The sequence below is a fragment of the Ovis aries genome, chromosome 2, assembly GCF_016772045.2.
Source record: "Ovis aries strain OAR_USU_Benz2616 breed Rambouillet chromosome 2, ARS-UI_Ramb_v3.0, whole genome shotgun sequence".
Lineage (NCBI taxonomy): Eukaryota > Metazoa > Chordata > Mammalia > Artiodactyla > Bovidae > Ovis > Ovis aries.
In genome coordinates, this window is record NC_056055.1 from 133,843,788 (window position 1) to 133,868,820 (window position 25,033).

Genomic DNA, 25,033 nt, shown 5'->3' on the forward strand with positions numbered 1-25,033 from the left:
TTGAGAATTTTACAGTAATGTCTATTTCACTAGGAGCAAAGGTGATTCCTCTTAAAGTTGCAACCTTTAGTGAGATAGAGGGCTTTTTTATGCAAATAAATTTCAGAGCTTTTCAAAGATAATTTCTATCTTCTATAAGTATTTAGCTTAATACATATTTGATTCTCATTTAATTCTCTTTAAGGTACCTACTACTTCTAAGTTTTATCAACCAATACAACAAAAACACCAACATTCTTTACTATTAATCCATTACAACTTTTAAAGAAATGACTACTGCCAACAAATTAACATATGTATATACCTAAGAGTCTTCAATACGCCATTTTACCTGCAGTAGTCTCTTAAGGATCAAGTTGGGTGATAAGCATTTCTGGTGCCAGAAGATCTGTCTATTCCACTCAATTTGGGGCACTCCACTCACTTCAGCATGAAAGTGCTATGACCTAATAAACAAGTCTAGTTCCAAAGTCCACCTCTTGATGATCTAATCTAGAAGGACAAGAGAAGGGCAGTGAAAAGAGATGCCCTCTGTTGTTGATTTTTTTTTTAAAGTTCTGCATTCTTAATGTACAACATAACTCCTCTGGCATATGAATATAGGTGAAGACATAATTTGCAGAATAATAGGCACTAATAATACATGCTGCTTCAGTACTGTCATATTTCCAATCCATCAAATTGATTAATGCTATAATAACTCTATACAAACCTATCATTTGTGCACTAATGAAGTCAAACCCAGTTTATCCTTAGGCAACTACACTCCAAAAGCTCATAGATGTCATCTCTTCAGTTTCCAAAGACTATTTAGACAGTGTAATACAAAAGGAGTAAGAAACACATGTAACCTGTCTCCAAATTTGGATGTCTTTCTGCCAAAGGTGTAAATGCAAACACTACTAACATAACAAAGTGCTCAAAGAACATTTAGCAGCTCTTAAACATGGACAATTTGCTGCAAGACACACAGAGAAAAGGAAATAAATTTACTAGTTTGACATAAATACTATACTGATGATCTCAGTGATATCAACATAGCCACTAAGTTCAAAACCTGGTAAGTTTTAGGAAGTTATGATATGAAGCCTTCATTTAAAACAGATTTGCAAGATATCTACACTTAAAATATAGTGACAAAACTAGAATTTTAAGAACTATTAAACCTGCAATTCAATTTTCAAATTATAGTACAATTCAAAGATAACACTGTATCCCAGATAATACTGATCATGAAATGATTAAATGACAATGTCCCTGAGGCACTGTCTCTTAGGGGATGTTTAATGATACTGCAGAGGATGTGTAAGCAGGAAGTGACTCTTCACGTTAATAGGAATTTAAAACCATTCTCCCATCACCTCAACAGTCAGAGATCAATGTTCAACATGTGGGAAAGTGGTCCATGTATTTTACAACTCCGGGAATAGAGCCAATACTTTATAATAATTATTAGTGGGGTACAACCTTTAAACACTGTGAATCACTATGTTGTACACCTGTAACTTATACAGTATTGTACATCAACTATGCTTCATTTTCAAGGAAATTTTGAAAAGAACGTGGCTCCTGTTAGCAAGTGGAGAGATGCAGTGTCATGCTGTCACTTCCGTAACCCTGAAGTACCGACAGGTAGTATCTGTAACACAGTGGGAAGGTTACTCTTAGTCCATGTGGGCTACTATAACAAAATACCACAGACTGAGTGGCTCACAGCAACAGAAATTTATTTCTCACAGTTCTGGAAGCTCAAAGTCCAAAATCAGGGTGCCGGCACGGCTCAGTTCAGGTAAGAGACTTCCTCCAGGTCACTGACTACTGACTTCCTGCCAGGTCCTCACATGGTGGAAGGGGCGAGGGAGCTCTCTGGGATCTCTTTTATAATGGCACTAATTCCTAATCACCTCCCAATGGCCCCCATATTCTAATAACATCACCTTGGGGATTAGGATTTCAACACATGAGTAGGGGGAAGGAGGACACATTCATAGGAGCCACTTGAAAAATAAACTGCAAGAAAGCACAGATAAAAGATTAAAGACTACCTTAGACTGAAATAAGGGCCCTGAAGTAAGCAGCAGACATTCTAAGACAGACTGGAGAAGTGTAAGATAAATACAGAGGTACCGCTGCTGCTGCTGCTGCTAAGTCACTTCAGTCATGTCCGACTCTGTGCAACCCCATAGACGGCAGCCCACCAGGCTCCCCCATCCCTGGGATTCTCCAGGCAAGAACACTGGAGTGGGTTGCCATTTCCAGCTCCAATGCATGAAAGTGAAAAGTGAAAGTGAAGTCGCCCAGTCGTGTCCGACTCTTAGCGACCCCATGGACTGCAGCCTACCAGGCTCCTCCGTCCATGGGACTTTTAAGGCAAGAGTACTGGAGTGGGTGCCATTGCCTTCTCCAATAAAGGGACTGCCAAACTCTAAAAGATCCACACTAGAACCATTTCCTTGGCTTGATCCATCAGTCCTCAAGGAGAAAAAACTTGTTGACTGACATCAAAATTCACTGAATATTCTTTATTGCTTGTCGTATATATGTAGTAAACTGTATGTAGCTTTTTAGCCACATTCTACAAATCTGTTTTATCAGTCATTCAACATATATTCACAGAACACACACATATATTTTATATATATACTTATATACATAAAAAATATACCCCCCCCCCAAATATAATGTACCAGGCACCAGTCTAAGCACTTAAGGATAAAATTACAAAGAAAACCAAGTACCTGCCTTTAAGGTACTTAGACTTTAGTGGTACCATATGGCCCATCTCCATATTTTTTATAATACTCGAGCCCATCTGAAGATAACAATAAGGATTACCTGATACGGCTCAGTGGTAAAGAATACACCTGCTAATACAGGAGTTGCAGGAGACACGGGTTCGATCCCTGGGTTGGAAAGATTCCAGCCTGAAGGAGGAAATGGCAACCCACTCCAGTATTCTTGCCAGGATAATCCCATGGACAGAGGAGCCTGGCAGGCTACAGTCCATGGGGTCACAGAGTCGAACACAACTGAGCAACCGAGCATGCATGCACACACGATATACTCGTAACAAGTCTTAATTCTATCAACATGTTACAGACAACTAAAAACTACATACAACAGTGCACAATCTCCAGAGTGCCAAAGGAATGCCACTTTACTGAGCCCTCAGCAGATAAATCATCAGTCTCACCAACCCATGTCAATATCTCCAACCACCTAACTCATTTGTAACAAAGTGGCAAACAAAAGACTAGAAACACTCAAAGTGAGGATACATGACGGAGTGATACATTAGATAAATGGGTTCTAATACCCTGCCATGCAGGAAGCAGAGGAAGAAAAGTAAAACTGATTAAAAATTCAGGGACACTAGTAAGGGGCAGAACTGCCTCCTTACAACCAAAGTGGGGGCCCAAATGAAACCATAGAATAAAAATCTCCTTCTGGTCAAAATCTACCCAGAAAGAGAATAAGACGGCAGAGGAGTAGATGGACGTGGAGCACATCTCTCTCCACAGATACACGAGGAAAATGCCTTCAGACACAGAAGTGCATGCAGAACACCGGCTGAGAGCGGACAGGAGTACCTGACCAATATAAAAGAATATATGGAACCACGCAAAACTCGGTAGGACTAAGGAACTAGGGGGAAAAACAGGAGAGTTAGTAGGACTGGACCTGCCCTCAGCCAGTGGGGGAACTGAAGCAGGGGTCCGATCCCCACATCGGGGCAATTGTCTAAGTCAGAAGAGAGACATGTGAGGCTGAAACAGCTGATCTGTGGCAGCCTAAACGGAATGAGAATCAGACAGTCCTTGCTGCTGCCATACATACCCTGGACAGGGACACAAGTCCTCTAGAAAGCATAGCAGCTGGGAGCTGGAGTTTAGGAACTGTGGAGCAATCCCAGGGTGAGGCCTGCTGTTGGCTGCGAAGAGACGTGATCGAGGGGATATGAGGGAGGAGATTATGGTGGGAAATGCCTGTGGAGGAAAGCCAGGCAGCCACAGAAGCAAGACAATACTGCTGAGTCACGTGTAGGGGTTAAGCCATCACCATAGCCTCTCACCCCACACACCAGCATCAGCACCTGAACAACAGAGAGGCTGGCCCATCAAATGCCTGACACACTGAACTACAGTAGGGGAGGACCCCGCCCAGGATGCCCCTTTAAGTGCCTGACACACCCATCTACAGAGTAGGACCCCAACCAGGGGGGCCCTTCTATGAGCCCAATGCACCAAACAACAGAGAAGGACCCCAGGCAAGGGAACCCTCTAAGTACCTGAACAGGAAGAGCTACAGAGAAAGACTGGCCAAAGAGGCCTTCTGATCGCCAGCTACAAGAGGCTCAAAAAAAGACTCTGATAGGGCCATTAACTGCTGCAGCAGAGGCAGTCCGTGTCCCTGCACACTTGGCACCGCCAGAGTCCCCGCCAGCCAAGAGCTGTGCCGCCTTCACACTCAACTCTCACTGGGGCAGAGCTGCCACAGGCAAAAAAAAGTCTTGCATCTATGCACACAGGGTCGCTTCGGTAGTATCCGACTCTGCAACCCTGTAGACTGTGGCCTGCCAGGCTTCTCTGTCAGGGATCGGGGTTCTCCAGCCAAGAACACTGGAACATGTGGGCCAATACTGGTTGCCATTCCCTTCTAGAGCACTGTATTTCCCTCTGCTCTAGCCACCAACTCCCCTGAGTACCTGGTGCTGTCAGAACCCCTGCAACCCAAGCAGTTGCACCACCTCAACTGGCCCTCACAGGGGCAAACCCAAGTCCTCCAGGGCAGCCCCAGTGGACAACCCAAATGCAGAGGTGGAAATAAAACCACAATTGAAACCCAGGGGCAGTGTGGCTAAGGAAGAAGAACCAAAACCTTCCCAGCAGCTGGACAAGCTGCAGATTAAATCCACACGATCTACTAGGCAGACTGTGTCTACGAAATATATAAAAGGTCATTGAGAGCTCCCACAAAAGAGAACACACTAGTTCTGATAGCTGTGGACATTGGAGGCAAGAACAAATTGGAGTAGGACCAGATAAGAATCTGAGCTGCCCCCACAGTAGGTCCGGAGATAAGCATCCTAGGAGGGCATCCTAGGGAGGTGAGGTGGACTGTGACTTCCAGCGAAGGAAAGGACTCTGACAGCAGTGACTCAAGAAAAACATTTATTGTTTTTATGTTTTGATTTGTTCTCTAGATTCTTTTGGATTTTTTTCCTGTTTTTCGCCCACTTTGTTGTAGTTGTCGATTTTATTGGCATTATGAAATCTAATTAAGCTTTTGCGCTTTTTTTTGGTCACATTTTTTTATAGTTGTTATAAACCTTTGCCTCTCTGTTGAGCTTTTGCAGTTCTGCAGAGTTTTCCTTTTTTTCTCTTTTCTCTTTTTTTAATTTTTAAAGCCTATTATGTTTTCTATATTTACTCCTTTGTTTGCTTTTCCTACTGTCCTTTTCCCCTTGCAGTTAATCTTTAATGTATATAAATCTTCTTTATCTATCTATATTTAACTTTGCATATCTATTCTTTCTTTCTTCAATATATTTGTTAGTTTTATTTTTATTGCTTTATTCCCCAATTGGCACCTTGCTTTAGTTTTGTTTTCCAGTCTGTGCTTTAGTTAGTTTTGTTCTGGTAGATATAATTTTGGGTTTCCTTTGTTCGCCAGGTCAATCTATTGCACTTTATTTTTGTTGGACTGTTTTCATTTTGCTTATGGGTGCATATGTATATGCGAATATTCAGTCACACCTTTTACTGTTGTTATAAACCTTTGCCTCTAAGCAGGCCTTTTGCAGTTCTGTGGAGTTTTCCTTTTTCTCCCTTTTTTCTTTCTTCTTCCATTTTCTTTTTATTTTCTCTTTTTTATAATTTTAATTATTAATTTTTAAACCTATTATATATTTTTTTACACTTATTCCCTTCTTTGCCTTTCCTACTGTTCTTTTCTCCTAGCAGTTAATCTTTAATGTATATAAACCTTTTTCATCTACCTCCATTTAACTTTGCATATCTATTCTTTCTTAGAAAACTTCTATCTTCCAAGACTGAACCAAGTTCAGTTCAGTTTAGTCGCTCAGTCGTATCTGACTCTTTGCGACCCCATGAACTGCAGCATGCCTCCCTGTCCATCACCAACATAGGCCTCCCTGTCCATCACCAACTCCCAGAATCCACCCAAACCCATGCCCACTGAGTCAGTGACACCATCCAACCATCTCATCCTCTTGTCATGCCCTTCTCCTCCTGCCCTCAATCTTTCCCAGCATCAGGGTATTTTCAAATGAGTCAGCTCTTTGCATCAGGTGGCCAAAGTATTGGAGTTTCAGCTTCAACATCAGTCCCTCCAATGAACACCCAGGACTGATCTCCTTTAGGATGGGGATCTCCTTACAGTCCAAGGGACTCTCAAGAGCATTCTCCAACACCACAGTTCAAAAGCTTCAATTCTTCTGTGCTCAGCTTTCCCAAGCAGAAATAGAAATTATGAACACTCCAATTACAAGCACTGAAATTGAAGCTGTGATCAAAAATCTCCCAGAAAACAAAAGCCCAGAACCAGATGGCTTCACAGGAAAATTCTATTAAACATTTAAAGAACTAATGCCTATCCTTCTAAAACTCTTTTTTAAAAATTACAGAGGAAGGAACACTTCCAAACTCATTCTATGAGGGCACTGTCACCCTGATACCAAAACCAGACAAAAACAACACAAAAAAAGAAAACTACAGGTCAATATCACTGATGAACATAGATACAAAAACCCTCAACGAAACTTTAGCAAACAGAGTTCAGCAACATATCAAAAAGCTCATACACCATGATCAAGTTGCGTGTATTCCAGGGATGCAAGGATTCTTCAACATATGCAAATCAATCAATGTGATACACCATATTAACAAACTGAAAGACAAAAACCATATGATAATCTCAACAGATGCAGAAAAAGCCTCTGACAAAATTCAGCACCCATTTACGATTAAAACCCTTTAAAAAATGGGCATAGAAGGAACCTCTCAACATAGTAAAGGCCATATATGATATAGAGAAGGCAATGGCACCCCACTCCAGTGTTCTTGCCTGGAAAATCCCATGGATGGAGGGGGCCTGGTAGGCTGCAGTCCATGGGGTCGCAAAGAGTCGGACATGACTGAGCGACTTCACTTTGACTTTTCACTTTCATGCACTGGAGAAGGAAACGGCAACCCACTCCAGTGTTCTTGCCTAGAGAATCCCAGGGACGGGGGAGCCTGGTGGGCTGCCGTCTATGGGGTTGCACAGAGTCGGACATGACTGAAGCGACTTAGCAGCTTAGCAGCATATATGATAAGCCTACAGCAAACATTATTCTCAATGGTGAAAAACTGAAAGCATTCCCCCTAAGGTCAGGAACAAGACAAGGGTGTCCGTTTTCACCACTATTATTCAACATAGTTCTGGAAGTCCTAGCTATAGCAATCAGAGAAGAAAAAGAAATAAAAAGGAATCCAGATCAGAAAAGAAGAAGTAAAGCTCTCACTGTTTGCAGGTGACATGATACTGTACATAGAAAACCCTAAAGATAGTATCAGAAAATTACTAGGGCTAATCAGTGAATTTAGCAAGGTTGGAGGATACAAAATCAACACACAGAAATCACTTGCATTTCTATACACTAACAATGAAAAATCAGAAAGAGAAATTAAGGAATCAATCCCATCTACCACTGCAACAAAAGGAATTAAATATCTAGGAATAAACTTATCTAAGGAGACAAAAGAACTGTACACAGAAAATTATAACATACTAATGGAAGAAATCAAAGACGACATAAACAGATGGAGAGATATTCCATGTTCCTGGGTAGGAAGAACCAATATTGTGAAAATGAGTATATTGCCAAACTCAATCAACAGATTCAATGTGATCCCTATCAAATTACCAATGGCATTTTTCACAGAACTAGAACAAAAGATTTCACAATTCATATGGAAACACAAAAGACCCCAAATAGCCAAAGAAGTCTTGAGAAAGAAGAACGGAGAAGGAGGAATCAACCTTCTGGACTTCAGATTATGCTACAAAGCTACAGTCATCACGACAGTACGGTACTAACACAGAAACAGAAATACAGACCATGGAACAAGACAGAAAACCCAGAAATAAACCCATGCACCTATGGACACCTTATTTTTGACAAAGGAGACAAGAATATGCAATGGGGCAAAGACAGCCTCTTCAATAAATGGTGCTGGGAAAACTGGACAGCTACATGTAAAAGAATGAAATTAGAATACTTCCTAACACCATACACAAAGATAAACTCAAAATGGATTAAAGACCTAAATATAAGACCAGAAACTATAAAACTCTTAGAGGAAAACATAGGCAGAACACTCGATGACATAAATTAAAGCAAGATCCTCTACAACTCACCTCCTAGAGTAATGGAAATAAAAACAAAAGTAAACAAGTGGGACCTGATTAAACTTAAAAGGTTTTGCACAGCAAAGGAAACTATAAGCAATGTGAAAAGACAACCCTCAGAATTGGAGAAAACAACAGCAAATTAAACAACTGACAAAGGATTAATTTCCAAAATATACAAGCAGCCATACAACTCAATACCAGAAAATCAAACAACCCAATCAAAAAGTGGGAAAAAGACCTAACAGACATTTCTCCAAAGAAGACATCCAGACGGCTAACAAACACATGAAAAGATACTCAAAATCACTCATTATTAGAGAAATGCAAATCAAAACTACAATGAGATATCACCTTACACCAGTCAGAATGGCCATCATCAAAAAGTCTACAAACAATAAATGCTGGGGAGGGTGTAGAGAAAAGGGAATGCTCTTACACTGCTGGTGGGAATGTAAATGGATACAGCCACTATGGAAGATGGTATGGAGATTCCCTAAAAAACTAGGAATAAAATCACTGTATGACCCAGCAATCTCACTCCTAGGCAAATACCCTAAGGAAACCAAAACTGAAAAACACATATATATCCCATTGTTCAGTGCAGCACTATTTACAATAGCTAGAACATGGAAGCAACCTACATGTCCATCAACAGATGAATGGATGAATAAGTTGTAGTACATACACACAGTGGAATATTAATCAGCCATAAAAAGGAATGCATTTGAGTCAGTTCTAATGAGGTGGATGAACCTAGAATCTATTATACAGAGTGAAATGAGTCAGAAAGAGAAAGATAAATATTGTATTCTAACACATATATACAGGATCTAGAATAGCTGGAGAAGGCAATGGCACCCCACTCCAGTACTCATGCCTAGAAAATCCCATGGACGGAGGAGCCTGGTAGGCTGCAGTCCATGGGGTCGCTAAGAGTTGGGCACGACTGAGCGACTTCACTTTCACTTTTCACGTTCAAAAACTGGAGAAGGAAATGGCAACCCACTCCAGTGTTCTTGCCTGGAGAATCCCAGGGACAGGAGAGCCTGGTGGGCTGCTGTCTCTGGGGTTGCACAGAGTTGGACACGACTGAAGTGACTTAGCAGCAGCAGCAGCAGCAGCAGCAGAATGGTACTGAACTTATTTATAAGGCAGCAATAGAGAAACAGACACAGAGACAGACTTAGGAACATGAGGACAGGAGAGGAGAGGGTGAGAGGTATGGAAAGAGTAACACGGAAACTTACATTACCGTATGTAAAATAGACAGCCAACAGGAACTTGCTCTATGGTTCAGGAAACTCAGACGGGGGCTCTGTTTCAACCTAGAGGGGTGGAATGGGAGGGAGATAGGAGGGAAATTCAAAGGAAGGGGATATATGTATACCTATGGCTAATTCATGTTGAGGTTTGACAGAAAACAACAAAATTCTGTAAAGCAATTATCCTTCAATAAAAAAATAAATTTAAAAAAAATTAGACTTCTACTTTCACAGATGATGATGGCAGTGGTGGTGGCAGTGATGATGACAGCAGTTAAGATTCCTCAAGAATTTTACCGCTAATATCTAGCACATAGTTTAAAATGCTTATAACTCAGTAATAAAGATGACAACTCAGTCTTTTCAATGAGCATAGGATATGAATAGATATTTCTCTATGAATGGCCAACAAGCACATGAAAAAATGTTCAATATCATGAGTCACTAGGGAGACACAATTCAAAACCACAAGGAGATGCCACTTCAGAGCCACTAAAATGACTATAATTAACAAGACAGACAGTAACAAATATTTAAAGGCTATGGAGCATTTGGAATTCTCACACACTGCTGGTGGGGATATAAAATGTTTAGTGGTTTCTGGAAATTACCATTATGACTCAGCAATTCCACTCTTAGGATTTCACCCATGTGAAATGGGAAAACATGTTCACACACAGATTTGTACAAGAAAGTTCACAGCAGCATTATTCATAATAATCAAATGGTGGAAACAACCCAAATGACCATCAGCTGATGAGTAAACAAAATGTGGTATATCCATTCCATAGAACATTATTTGGCAATAAAAAAGAATCAAGTAGAATATCTGATGCAACACAGATGAATTTCAAAAGCATTATTCCCAGTGAAAAAAGCCAACCACTAAAGAATACACACTGCATGATTCCATTTATACAAGATATTCAGAAAAGGCAAATCTACAGACAGAAAGTAGGTTAGTGGTAGACTAGGCAGGCCTGGGAATAGAAACGATTGTATATAGGCAAGAAATTTCTTTTGGGGGTGAAGAAAATGTTTGTCCTACAACTGGATTATGGTAATAATCACATCTCTATAAATATACTATTTTTTTTAACTTTACACTTAAAAAGGTATATAACTTATAGATCATAAATAGATCTTAAAATACTTCTTGCATTTATTGTGCACTTAAGTGCTTGACATAGTAACTGTTTCACAACAACTTTATGAGGTGCATGTGTGCTAAGTTGCTTCAGTCATGCCTTACTCTTCGCGACCCTATGGACTACAACCCACCAGGCTCCTCAATCCATGGGTTTCTCCAGGCAAGAATACTGGAGTGGGTTGCTGTGCTCTCCTCCAGGGGATCTTCCCAACCCAAGGATTGAACCCATGTCTCTTATGTTTCCTGCACTGGCAGGCAGGTTCTTCAGCACTGACGCCACCTGGGAGGCCCTTGATGAGGCAGACACTACTATTATTATCCCTATTTTACAGTAAGAAAACTAAGGCACATCCATAAATAATTTTCCAAAGTCACAGTGCTAATCAGTGACAAGGGCTAGGGTTTGTCAGGTTGTGACTCCAGCGTCCATGAACACACAACTGTGTTAGCTAACCTCTTACAGAACCCACAAATAAACATACTTGGGTAATAATTATTATAACTAATTATAATTAAAGCAATTATCATCATTCTACAACAATGGTTCTCAACCCTTAATATACAAGAATCCCCTAAAAAACTTCGTAAAACTGTGTATTTCCATCAAACCCTAAACTCAGAGATTCTGATACTGTAGAAATGAAGGCGAAGAATCCAAACTTGCCACAGGCATGCCCAGTAAATCTGATGAAGATGGTCAGTGACCACAAAAAAAAAAAAAAAAAAAAGACTGTCCAGCGGGCATGGAGTACACCTGAAGGAAGAATAAGTTCTTTTCACCCCTTTCATTCATTTGCCTCATTAAAGAATGTGGCAGTAAGGATCTGTGTAGATTAATTTTATTCAGGAAGATTTTTGCCCATCTTATTCTACTGAAGTATTTGTGGATATGGCTTAAAGCCATGTTTTAAAACATACTTTAGTTAACATGTTGCAATTTTACAGTGTTCCAGAATAAGCTTTTAAGATTAATGAACTGAGGCCGCACTTGTTCTGGAAACAGAAAGTGGTTAAATGATAGTTTTTCCATTAAATGTAATCAATAAGGAAAGTAAAATTAAGTTAGTAGTTATGAGATTTGAACGTGAGCCATTTGAACCTATCTATTTGAAACTAGAGATCAATTTCAAAAAGTTACTCAAGGATCAATTTCAGAAAACAGACAAATTTCTGGAGGTTAACAAGGGTGAAGAAAACAAATTCATAGCATCATCAAGCCAATAACCCAGACGACACTGAATACAAGCTAAAACTGAAAACGTTCCATTCTTATTCAGTAAGGATTCATATGTCATCCTCTCAAAGGGTTATGTTTAGACTCTGTCTCATTATAAAAATGATCCATCATTTTTCATTAATTTCCAATAAAAAGCTGGCCAACTCCAAGTGACTGTGAATGGATATGAACCTTGTAGCTAGGGCTCAAAATGCGAATTTTGTTTTTTAAAATGGTAATCTGGAATTCATAAAAAAGGAAACACTGACACCATGTCTGAGCTTTTCTCAGAAACAAAGATGAATATGTGATCAATAGCAGAGCTATACAAAAACAGCTGGTTTAGATTAAAAGTCCAATATCTGGCCAAAAAACTGAGAAAAGACAAACAGTCCCACACAAATATCAGACCTCAACACTGCTAACAATGTTAACCTTCAAGATTTAATGGTTTTCTAAATCTAATCCTGGTAAATGGAAAATAAATGTCCCTTCAGCTAAGAAACAATCCTCCCCACCACTCTAAGCTCATTACAGTCACTGTAATAATAGAATCTGTTATTTTAAATATCTACTATGTCCTAATACTAGACATAGAGTCACTTGCTCCTATCACGCTAGGTAACCAGAGAACTCTCTGTTCCTCCTGCCTCACTCCTCTCTGGTAGCCATGAGACAAATGATTCCCTACAGAGGATTTGATCTGTTGTTGTATCTCCAGAAATCCTGGCAGAATTGCAAGATTCCCCAAGAACAACAACAAAAACAAAAAGACAAAATAAACAGGAAACAAGATAATAGAGCCTAACCATCACAGAATCCCTTCATGAACAAGGAACACAGGGAAAGAAAATCCTCAGAGGCAGAAAAAAGTATATTAAAGCCTGTAACTGAACTACCACAGGTTATTAAACTTGCAAAATGTACCAAGGACGATGATAAATAGACAAAGATTAATATAAAACTGCCACTGCTCTCTAGGATCTAATTTTGTTGAGTAGGTGGGGGGCACAGAATAGGGGGAGTGAGAAGAGGTAACTGAGATACACATAACCATTTAGAATACAATAAACCAATACAGGTGGGGCAGGGGGAAGACACAGGTCTCGAAGTGAGACATGGCTGGGTTCCCCTCCCCATTCTACAACTTATTGCCTAAGTGACCTAGGCCAAGTTATGTAATCTTTCTTGCCTCATTTACTGCATCTGTAGAAAGCAGAAAATGACCCACCTTGTAAGGCTGTTGGAAGAATAAAACTAGATAAATTGTGTGAGTGCCATATACAATCTCTAAGCTCACAGAATGTATTCAATAACATCAATATAAGCATCAGACCGGAAGTCTGTATAAAGCAATAGAGGAATCTTCTTGAAGAAATAACAACCTGCTTGAGGAAGACAGGAAAGAATTCACAAGAGGAGATGAAATCTGAGCTGAGTAAAAACACAAATAATAATAATCACAAGCGCACCAGACAGAGGGTGAGCGTGCAGGGAGAGCAGTTCAGATGCTCACTAATTATCTAACACCCCTAATTCGGTTTGAGAGGAGAGAGGTAAAGGCTCAGTAAAGACTTCCTAAATTAGCATCTGTATTATAGGATATACCACTTTGTATTCAAATTATCTGTTTTGATGGATGTGTCCTATACAAGGATGTTAAGTTCATCAAAAGCAACGATTGTTACCCAGTTTTGTACCCCAGCACCTAGCAGAGCACCCAGCACAAATTAGATACTCACCCTAAAAATATATTCTATGGAAAATACAAGCAGCTCTTTTGCTCTCTAAAGCCTAAAAGATAACTGACAGCAAAAACCTGCTCTAAGTCTAGAAATAAAACCATCTAACCAAATTAACATCTCAGGTTAAGTCATGAAGTAACTTCTTTGGCTTATAAAATTTCTTAGAGATAAAAATATATAATCAGCACAACAACAGATCTAAGTGTATAAGCATAATGAAATGCTTTTTATGGTTTCTATTTTGCTAAAGCAGTTACAGTTAATGGGAATTGCCATGAAAAAATGATTGTTTTTATGAAAAGAACCTTCTTTATTACTAACCAATCAAATTTCATTTTTATTACTGATGTAGAAAAGTTCAAAACCATGATTCATTTATAAAGCGTACAAAAATAAGAGAAGTGTTCAAGAACAGAGTACAGGATCATTTACAAAGCAATAAAAAATTAAACATGCATTTCTCTTACTGCCAAGGCAGATACTTCTACACATAAATGTCTGTAGCTGGATTTGCTGAATATAACTTCTGTCTTTGAACAAAAAATGAGAAGCCTGAATTTAATATCTCATTTCCAGTTGACATCTTCAGTCCATCTGATAACTGCTTATCAAGAAATATCAAAAATGTTTGAAAAATGTTAAGAAGTTTGATGATGTTTTCTTTCAATTTTCACTCAACTATGAAAGGCTTGAGCTAACATTAATAACTCAGAAGTTCTCACAGAAGAGAGACTGACAAATTTTATCGGGCACCAAAATCTTTTAAGCTAAAAATGAAAAGTCAAGTAATTTAAGAGTATAGATTGTTAATAAAGCATACAAAATTCATGTTATGCTTAATATGCACTATTACAACATCAAAAACAAGTCTCTCAGGTGGTCTTCACATCATACCAAAGTTTTCTAAAATGAAACAAATTATTGGCTCTAAGAATCTGGTTTCCAATCTATTCATGAATACAAACATGATAAAAGAAAATAAATCACACTGATGTCAATAAATTGTGTTTTGCCTCTAATCTGAAGTATAACCTATTTTGTCTTTGTTTTTGTATCTGCCCCTTCAATATTTACTTCACAGGTGCCAAGGTGATAAGCACTACAGCATGAGACTATTCCTACAATGAACACAAATGAAAAAGATTCTCTGCAATGTGACGGCCAATTCAATAGCTTATTAATCCTTCAGTGCCTTCCTCAATACTGGAAAAGCCTCCGAATGCAGATTACAAATAACTAACAAACCTTTATTTTCAATAACAAAGAAATTTAATGTATTTTTTCAAATATCTGTCACAATGATTATTAGATATTCGATATACAGATATAAGAGCCCTGACTATCATTTCTTTATTCTCAATAAACCTGTGACCAACAGCATCACTTCTATTATACAAAGGACTTTTAACCCATAGTTTCCACTTCACTGAGCCTCTAGAATCCTCCTGAAATGCTCTAAGTCCAGATTTCCCAGTATTCATGTGAAAGAAAGATGGAATAAAAAAGTTTATTACTAATATAAAAACAAAATTTTTAAACATGTCTGTACTTATTACACTTAACTTCATGTTTACATAAGGATGCCACGGAACGCTGTAAAACTACTTTCCGAGATGATACCATAAAGTAATGCTACTGCTAGAAGGAAATTATTAATACATTTAAATAATTAAACACCTGCATACCCACAATGAGATAAATGAAATATCCCAAGTCTTCTTTTTCATCCTTTACGTAGTTTACGGAGCTTCTAAATAAAGAACAGAACAGACATTGCCCTGATTTCAAAAGATTATTAACTGTGCTATGATGAAATTGACTAATATGTTTAAAATATATCAACACATTAGTGAAGTAATATTCACTAACTCAGAAAAGATGGTATAGTTAATAAAAATAAAGACACTTCGGATATTTTGGTGTCCAAAATATTACGAGGATATTACAATGGTAACATCCTCAAAGGCACCAGGAAAACAAAGCATAACAGAAACCACCATGTACTAAACATACCACGTACCACCCTAAATGAGGTGCCTTCCATACTTTATAAAATATACTGTCCCCCTTTCACAAATAAGGAAACTGGCCTACTAAGGTCTGCCCAAGATTATTAACAAAAGGCAGAACTGAGCTTAGAATCAGTTCTATCTTACTCCAGTAGCCTTGTTTTTATACAAGTTTCAATTTCCTTATCCATAAAATAAAAACAACACCTAAAAGGATCAAATTGTTAAATATCAGCAGCTATGTTTTATCTAGCACAGTGGGTCAAAAATGGACACTTACTCTTATCATCAACCAGATACACAGCAACTAATTTTTTAAGGCTAAAACTTTTCAGCAAAACCTCATAAATAAACCACCACTGAAAAAGCCTCAGAGTATTTACATCTATTACCTATACTGAAGATTCAATTATATAATGAAGATAAATATGGCTGAAACTTATCAAAGGTATAATCTTGAAACAAATGGAATAATTTGTTATAGGAGTAACTTTAATAAATGTAATAACTGTTTACACATATTTTATATTATTGATATAAATTATGTATTCTATCTAAAAGCAATTTTACAAGTTTTACCAAACTTGTATTGTTACATAAGAGGACAGAGGCAAAGTCCAGTGAGAAAGAAAAAGTGATAGTTAAATGAGCCAAAAATAACATTAATGAACACTTATTGAGCACCTACTATGTGCCAGACACAATGCCAAACATTTTCTATCTTTTCTTATCTACTCCTTAAATAATCTACAATTATCTTTACCAATTTGCAAATAAGAAACCTGAATCTTAAAAAGGCAAGTGACTTGCCTAAGGTCACACATTTAGCAAGTAGCTGAGTAAGAACTCAGGTCTGACTCTCACTTCTAAGTCCACAGAAAAAAGCAAGGCGAAGGAAGTGATCAGCACTGTAGAAGATTCCTACAGTTTAAATTCAGCATTTCTCTAGCTTTTTGCATGTATCTGATGACAGTGTGGAACCCTAAAAGCTGGAGACACTCCTGGTACAGAGATACGCAAGTGAGTCACCCCTTTCCTGTCACAGTATTCCATCCCTTTGGCTACTACAGTGACCATGCCAAATGTGGTCACACAACCCAAATGCGAATACTGAATCATTCCCCAGGATATGTTCATACCCAACTATCTGTAAAAAATGATTTTTTAACCTGAAACTCAAGAAATGTATTGAAAATCTTGCCAGTTAAAAAAAAAGCAAGTGAAAATTTAAAATACACAGGCTGTTATAAAAGATTCTGAAAACCATTCAATATCCAGACTATTTATCCTCCTTTTACAGTTCTTAATCTAGCCATGTTGTTATATAGAGACCATTCCTTTCCACGTCACTTAGTTAAAAGAAAAATTCAAAATTCTCTCCTTAAAAAATTTATCCAAATAAACTATTCAGTTAGATACACAAATATGTATTTGCAAGTACCATTTGTATCAGCAAATTCATATACACCTGTGATGGCTCTGAAGTCCATTAAACTGGTGAGACTAAACTACCTTTGCCAGAATACCCTTTCTACTGTGTCTTATCAGGGTGGGCTACAAGGGACATCCTCCAGCAGTGTTGGGAACACAGAGGGAAGACAGCCACTTTGTAGCAAACACCTCCCAGTTATTCAAATACTACTCTAGGCAAGCTGGGAAGGAATTTTGCTGACATAATTAAAGCAAGCCCCAATGAACTGACTTTATGTTAATCAAAAGGGAGATTATCCTGGGTGGGCCTAACTTACTAACAAACAAAGCTCAGGCTCCGCAAGCAGCTGCACATGCTCTCTCCTCCTGGAGCCCTTTCATGGCTATCTACCTTGTAGCCTTAGCGTCTGGTTGGCCAACCTCCACAAGAACGTAAGTGTCTATGTGTGTCTGTGTCTGTCTGTGTGTGCGTGTGTGTGGGTCTCCCTATCCACAGTGATCGCTATCCATTATCAGGCCTCCCTGTCCATCACCAAATCCCAGAGTTCACCCAAACTCATGTCCATTGAGTCGGTGATGCCATCCAACCAAGTCATCCTCTGTTGTCCCCTTCTCTTCCTGTCTTCAATCTTTCCAAACATCAGGGTCCCTGCAAATGAGTCAGTTCTTCACATCAGGTGGCCAAAGGATTGGAGTTTCAGCTTCAGCATCAGTCCTTCCAATGAATATTCAGGACTGATTTCCTTTAGGATGGACTGATTGGATCTCTTTGCTGTCCAAGGGACTCTCAAGAGTCTTCTCCAACACCACAGTTCAAAAGCATCAATTCTTCGGTGCTCAGCTTCCTTTATAGTCCAACTCTCACATCCATACATGACCACTGGAAAAACTGTAGCCATGACTAGACGGACCTTTGTTGGCAAAGTAATGTCTCCACTTTTTAATATACTGTCTAGGTTGGTCATAACTTTCCTTCCAAGGAGTGAGTGTCTTTTAATTTCATGACGGCAGTCACCACGTGCAGTGATTTGGGAGCCCCGAAAAATAAAGTCTGACACTGTTTCCCCATCTATTTGCCATGGAATGATGGGACCGGATGCCATGATCTTAGTTTTCTGAATCTTGAGCTTTAAGCCAACTTTTTCACTCTCCTCTTTCACTTTCATCAAGAGGCTCTTTAGTTCCTCTTCACTTTCTGCCATAAGGCTGGTGTCATCTGCATATCTGACGTTATTGATATTTCTCCCGGCAATCTTGATTCCAGCTTGTGCTTCTTCCAGTCCAGCGTTTCTCATGAGGTACTCTGCATATCAGTTAAATAAGCAGGGTGACAATATACAGCCTTTACATACTCCTTTTCCTATTTGGAACCAGTCTGTTGTTCCATGTCCAGTTCTAACCGTTGCTTCTTGACCTACATACAGATTTCTCAAGAGGCCGGTCAGGTGGTCTGGTATTCCCATCTCTTGAAGAATTTTCCACAGTTTATTGTGATCCACACAGTCAAAGACTTTGGCATAGTCAATAAAGCAGAAATATATGTTTTTCTGGAACTCTTGCTTTTTTGATGATCCAGCAGATGTTGGCAATTTGACCTCTGGTTCCTCTGCCTTTTCTAAAACCAGCTTGAACATCTGGAAGTTCACAGTTCACATGAACTATTGTTGAAGCCTGGCTTGGAGAATTTTGAGCATTACTTTACTAGCGTGTGAGATGAGTGCAATTGTATGGTAGTTTGAGCATTCTTTGGCATTGCCTTTCCTTGGGATTGGAATGAAAACTGACCTTTTCCAGTCCCATAGCCACTGCTGAGTTTTCCAAATTTGCTGGCATATTGAGTGCAGCACTTTCACAGCATCATCTTTTAGGACTTGAAATAGCTCAACTAGAATTCCATCACCTCCACTAGCTTTTTCGTAGTGATGCTTCCTAAGTGCCACTTGACTTCGCATTCCAGGATGACTGGCTCTAGGTGAATGATCAAACCATCATGATTATCTGGGTCGTGAAGATCTTTTTTGTATAGTTCTTCTGTGTATTCTTGCCATCTCTTCTTAATATCTTCTGCTTCCGTTAGGTCCATACCATTTCTGTCCTTTATTGACCCCATCTTTGCATGACATGTTCCCTTGGTATCTCTAATTTTCTTGAAAAGATCTCTAGTCTTTCCCATTCTGTTGTTTTCCTCTATTTCTTTGTACTGATCACTGAGGAAGGCTTTCTTATCTCTCCTTGCTATTCTTTGAAACTCTGCATTCAAATGGGTATATCTTTCCTTTTCTCCTTTGGTTTTCACTTCTCTTTTCACAGCTATTAGTGAAAATTTGGCCTTGGAGTACAGAATGAATGAAGCAGGGCAAAGGCTAATAGAGTTCTGCCAAGAGAACGCACTGGTCATAGCAAACACCGTCTTACAACAACACAAAAGAAGACTCTACATATGGACATCACCAGATGGCCAACACCGAAATCAGACTTCTTACATTCTTTGCAGCCAAAGATGGAGAAGCTCTATAAAGTCAGCAAAAACAAGACCGGGAGCTGACTATGGCTCAGATCATGAACTCCTTATTGCCAAATTCAGACTTAAATTGAAGAAAGCAGGGAAAACCACTACACCATTCAGGTATGATCTAAATCAATCCCTTATGATTATACAGTGTGAGAAACAGATTTAAGGGACTAGATCTGATAGACAAGAGTGCCTGATGAACTATGGACGAAGGTTCGTGACACTGTACAGGAGACAGGGATCAAGACCACCCCCAAGAAAAAGAAATGCAAAAAAAGCAAAATGGCTGCCTGAGGAGGCCTTACAAATAGCTGTGACAAGAAGCAGAATACTGTGAAATAGTTGCTGAATTTGAGTCACACTTACTAGTCAAATACAAGGTTATATAAATTATGTTAGCCATCATTTTTTTTGCTGTTGCCAAAATATAATCTTCCAAATTTTTATAATTATAAGCATTTACATTTAAAAGTAAAATATTCTCACTCCACCAACACACTATCCTTATTACTCTGAAATTACCAGTTAAAACTGAATATTCTCCTACATTTTTTTTGCTTACATATACCTGTTTACACAGGATTCATTTATTTAAATAGTTCATACTATATATATATATGTTATTCTATAACTTGTTTTTATTAATATTTAAGATAATCAGAGTCTTCAAGCCAATATGCTTAGCAGCTATGTTGCTATTGTTGTTTAGTCACTAAGTCGTGTCTGACTGCAGCCCATCAGGTTCCTCTGTCCATGGGATTTCCCAGTCACGGATACTGGAGTGGGTTGCCATTTCCTTCTCCAGGGGATTTTCCTAACCCAGGGATTGAATCCATGTCCCCAGCATTGGCAGGTAGATTCTTTACCAATGAGCCACCAGGAAAGCTTAACGGCTATACCTCTACATTTTTAGTATCTGTAATAATGTGGGCATGCCATAACCATACCCTCCCAGGTGGTGCAGTGATAAAGACTCTGCCTGCCAATTAGGGGACACAAGAGATCCAGGTTAGATCCCTGGATGAGGGAATTCCCCTGGAGTAGGAAATGGCAACCCACTCCAGTATTCCTGCCTGGAAAAGCTCATGAACAGACGAGTCTGGCAGGCTACAATCCATGAGGTCACAAAGAGTCAGACACAACTGACCACGCATGCTGTAACAATATATATTTAGGATGTCTCCGGGTTTTTGCTATTACAGATAATACTACAATTACTACAGTTGTATAAATACTGGCCCTTATATTTCTATCAGATAAATCCCATGAAGAATTTCTGAGTCAGTTCAGTTCAGTTCAGTCGCTCAGTCGTGTCCAACTCTTTGCGACCCCATGAATCACAGCACGCCAGGCCTCCCTGTCCATCACCAAACTCACGTCCATAGTCAGTGATGCCATCCAGCCATCTTATCCTGTCGTCCCCTTCTCCTCCTGCCCCCAATCCCTCCCAGCATCAGGGTCTTTTCCAACGAGTCAACTCTGCATGAGGTGGCCAGAGTACTGGAGTTTCAGCTTTAGCATCAGTCCTTTCGATGAACACCCAGGACTGATCTCCTTTAGAATGGACTGGTTGGATTTCCTTGCAGTCCAAGGGACTCTCAAAAGTCTTCTCTAACACCACAGTTCAAAAGCATCAATTCTTCAGCGTTCAGCTTTCTTCACAGTCCAAGTCTCACATCCATACATGACCACTGGAAAAACCATAGCCTTGACTAGACGGACCTTTGTTGGCAAAGTAATGTCTCTGCTTTTTAATATGGTATCTAGGTTGGTCATAACTTTCCTTCCAAGGAGTAAGCGTCTTTTAATTTCACGGCTGCAATCACCATCTGCAGTAGCATTTAAATAAATATTGCTATGTTAAGTTCCCCAAAACCAGCTGTTTCTTACAGACTCCCCAATACTTTGAGGACAACTGTTTTCCCCATGCCAGAGTCAGTACTAAAATTTATCATATTCATTTCTGCCCATCTGACTGGGTGGAAATTAGTGATGGAGGGCATCTTTTCGTATGTTCACTGCTGATTTGCATTTCCCCTTTAGTAAACTGCCTGTTCTTATCCTTTATCTTTGATTCTGTTGGTCTGCCTTTTTCTTATTAATTTGTAGAAACTTATGTGCCTCATCGTACGAAGCTTTTAAAATGTATCTGCAAAAATTCTGTTAATTTTTTCTTCCATGCACTCTGAACTCTGGGTCTTGCTTAGGCATTCTACACTGCTGCTGCTGCTGCTGCTAAGTTGCTTCAGTCGTGTCTGACTCTGTGCGACCCCATAGATGGCAGCCCACCAGGCTCCCCTGTCCCTGGGATTCTCCAGGCAAGAACACTGGAGTGGGTTGCCATTTCCTTCTCCAATGCATGAAAGTGAAAAGTGAAAGTGAAGTCGCTCAGTCATGTCTGACTCTTTGCGACCCCATGGACTGCAGCCTACCAGGCTCCTCCATCCATGGGATTTTCCAGGCAAGATTACTGGAGTGGGTTGCCATTGCCTTCTCCGCATCCTACACTATATCACCTATATTTTTCCTAATTATTTTATTACAATTTGGTTTTTGTTCTTATTTTACACTTAAATTTTTAATCCATCTAGAATTTATTCTTGCAGTGTCATAACTTAGGAGCTGTCCCAACACCACTTATTGAATTATCCATCTATAAATGCCTCCTCCTAGAGTGATCACCCCAAATAGCTAAGATGGCTGCTGCTGCTGCTGCTGCTAAGTTACTTCAGTCGTGTCTGACTCTGTGCGACCCCATCGACGGCAGCCCACCAGGCTCCCCCGTCCCTGGGATTCTCCAGGCAAGAACACTGGAGTGGCGTGCCATTTCCTTCTCCAATGCATGAAAGTGAAAAATGAAAGTGAAGTCACTCAGTCATGTCTGACTCTTCGCGATCCCATGGACTACAGCCAACCAGGCTCCTCCATCCATGGGATTTTCCAGGCTAAGATGGCAGACTGATCAAATTCATAGAAACTCCTAAATTTCAGTAATTGAAGTAAAATTTCAGATTGATTAAAAGATATTCATTTCTTCCTTAAGAAATCACACATTAGGGAACATGCATACTGTATACCAGTATCAGCATACATTATGAAATATTTTAATATGGTATTAATATATTAAATATTATATATTTAATATATTAAATATTAAATATATGAAATATTTTAATATAGTCATCTACATTCATGATCTAACTTTTTAAAAAACATGAACAGTAAAAACAAATAATCATTGCTTGAAATCTCAAGATTGATTATTCATTGATTCAGGTCACTTCTTGAGCACCGACAGGTCCTCAAGATACTAGAAACAATGTAAGTATCATTTCTGCCTTCAAGAAGCTTGCAATCTAGTGGGAGCTTCCCTCACTTTTAGAAGACAATGTTTTTGAGTGAGAAAAAGAAAAAGGAAATGAATTTTAACAAAGATGTAATGAAAAACATTTTGGCAAATTCCATGACATTCAATACTTTCCATTTCAAAAATACTACCTTATTGCAAAGGTACCTAAGTATCCTGGGTAACTAAATATTTACTGTACTCAATGAAAATACTTCTAGGACGTTTAAGACTAACTCCATTTAAAGATTAACCCATCAACCTATACCTACAATAATCTCTCACTTTCTCAACAATATTTACTATCTTTCACTACAGTAAATAAGAACCTCGATAACAGAAATATATTCAATAACAGAAATTTTCAAAATATACTGTAACTCTATTTACAACAGTCATATTCAGTCCATCATGTCAAAGGTGTTTCAAAAAATTCATGCAGTCTTTAAAATGTGTCAGTGAATGCTGAAGACCTAGCAAATGGCAATACTGTGCTGCTCTGAGATGAAACTTCATTGGCCTCTCAAATGACAATGGCGACTCATTAGTGACATGCACCTTGAACTTCAGGTCCCACACCGAGGCTGCCCCCATACTTAACTCTGAAGCTCTCGGATATGGCCACGCCCCTCACCTTAATTCCAGCCCACAGCGTTCTCCACTTATCCCAACACCTCCAGACCCAATGGGTAGCTGGACAAAGCACTGCCCAGGAAAAACGCATGGGATTTCCACTCCTCCAGGCTGACCTTAGCCACGTTTCTCCCCGTTTTCTCATCCAGGAGATGGTAGTCAGTGCCCGCCTCTATCCCGAAGCTTGGGTTCAGCGTCTAATGCTGCAAGGCTGGAGGAAAGCTGCAGTGCTTAAAGCCGCACTGCTCCCTACGACTACCCCACGCCGGCCCCCGCCTCCGTCCGGGTCCGCGGCCACACACGCTACCTGCGATCTGGGAGACTAAGGCTTCCGCAACTAGAGACATGTCGGCTGGGCGGCCCTGCGCCCGCAGTTCCTGCTCCCCGAGATCCTCAGCGAACTCCCGCGCAACCCCGGAGGCTCCGGGCACCTAACAGGCCTGACTCCGGCTGACGCTCGGATTCCCAAAGCCCACCCCCGCGGCGACTGCGGCGGCAGCACCACCGGCTGAGACTCCAAGGTTACCGCCAGGCCTGGCCAGGAACTTCCGGCGCAGCTGACAGCGGCGCGCGAGCGCTTCCGCCGGCCCCGCCTCCGCCTTCTTTGGCATTTCCTGTCCCCGGGCTCCCGGCCGCTGGGGGCCACCCCGGGAAGGGTGAGGGAGAAGGGAAGAGTATCTGATTCCCGACTCTGGCGTACAGCGTGGGCGGGTGTACCCCAGAAGTTTTCAGTTTCCTTTCCAAGCGAAATTTTTGTAAGCAAATAAGTTTTGGTTTTTTTTTAAGTGATTTCAAACAAGAGGCAGCTCATGATTCTATGTGCTCAATCACTTAGTCGTATCCGACTCTTTGCAACCCCATTAGCTGTAGCCCGCCAGGCTCCTTTGTCCATGGGATTTTCCAGACAAGAATACTGGAGTGGGTTGCCATTTCCTTTAAATTTTATGTTTGTACAATTTTTAAAGGTTAAACTCCATTTGCATTACAAAATATTACCTATATCCCTGTGTCCTGCTTATCCCCTGTAGCTTATCTTGCATCCAGTAGTTTGTACCTCCCACACTCCCACTCGTGTATTGCCCCTTCCTCCTCCTCACTTGTAACCATTAATTTGTTTTCTCTATTTGTCTTTTTGTTGTTGTTGTTGTTATATTCACTACTTTGTTGTATTTTTTAGATTCCACGTATTACTGTAGCATTCCTAAGCGTCCACTGAATACCAGACTTAAAATATATATACAGTATTCTATTTCATTTCATCCTCTAAACAACCGGGTGAGATCTTATTGCCCTTTTACAGGTAAAGAAACAGGC

At 39.8% G+C, this 25,033-nt stretch overlaps 1 protein-coding gene across 9 annotated transcripts in view; it reads right to left on the reverse strand.

The window, feature by feature from the left end:
* The window catches only part of MTX2 (metaxin 2), a 77,536-nt gene extending 53,271 nt beyond the window's left edge, over positions 1 to 24,265 (reverse strand). For 5 of the 9 annotated variants that reach the window (XM_042243686.2, XM_060409738.1, XM_012133088.5 and 2 more), the window contains exons 1-2: positions 24,027 to 24,265; positions 332 to 492 (exon numbers count right to left, since the gene is read on the reverse strand). Coding sequence is in view for 2 of the 9 variants with exons in the window: in XM_004004561.5 (XP_004004610.1) it covers positions 24,027 to 24,066 (40 nt within the window). In the remaining 7 variants the exon portion in view is untranslated. Of the gene's footprint in view, positions 1 to 331; positions 493 to 23,835; positions 23,931 to 24,026 lie in introns of all 9 variants that reach the window. The other 4 variants (XM_042243691.2, XM_004004561.5, XM_042243685.2 and 1 more) reach the window with 2 other exon arrangements.
* Between the last annotated feature and the right edge of the window lie 768 nt (positions 24,266 to 25,033).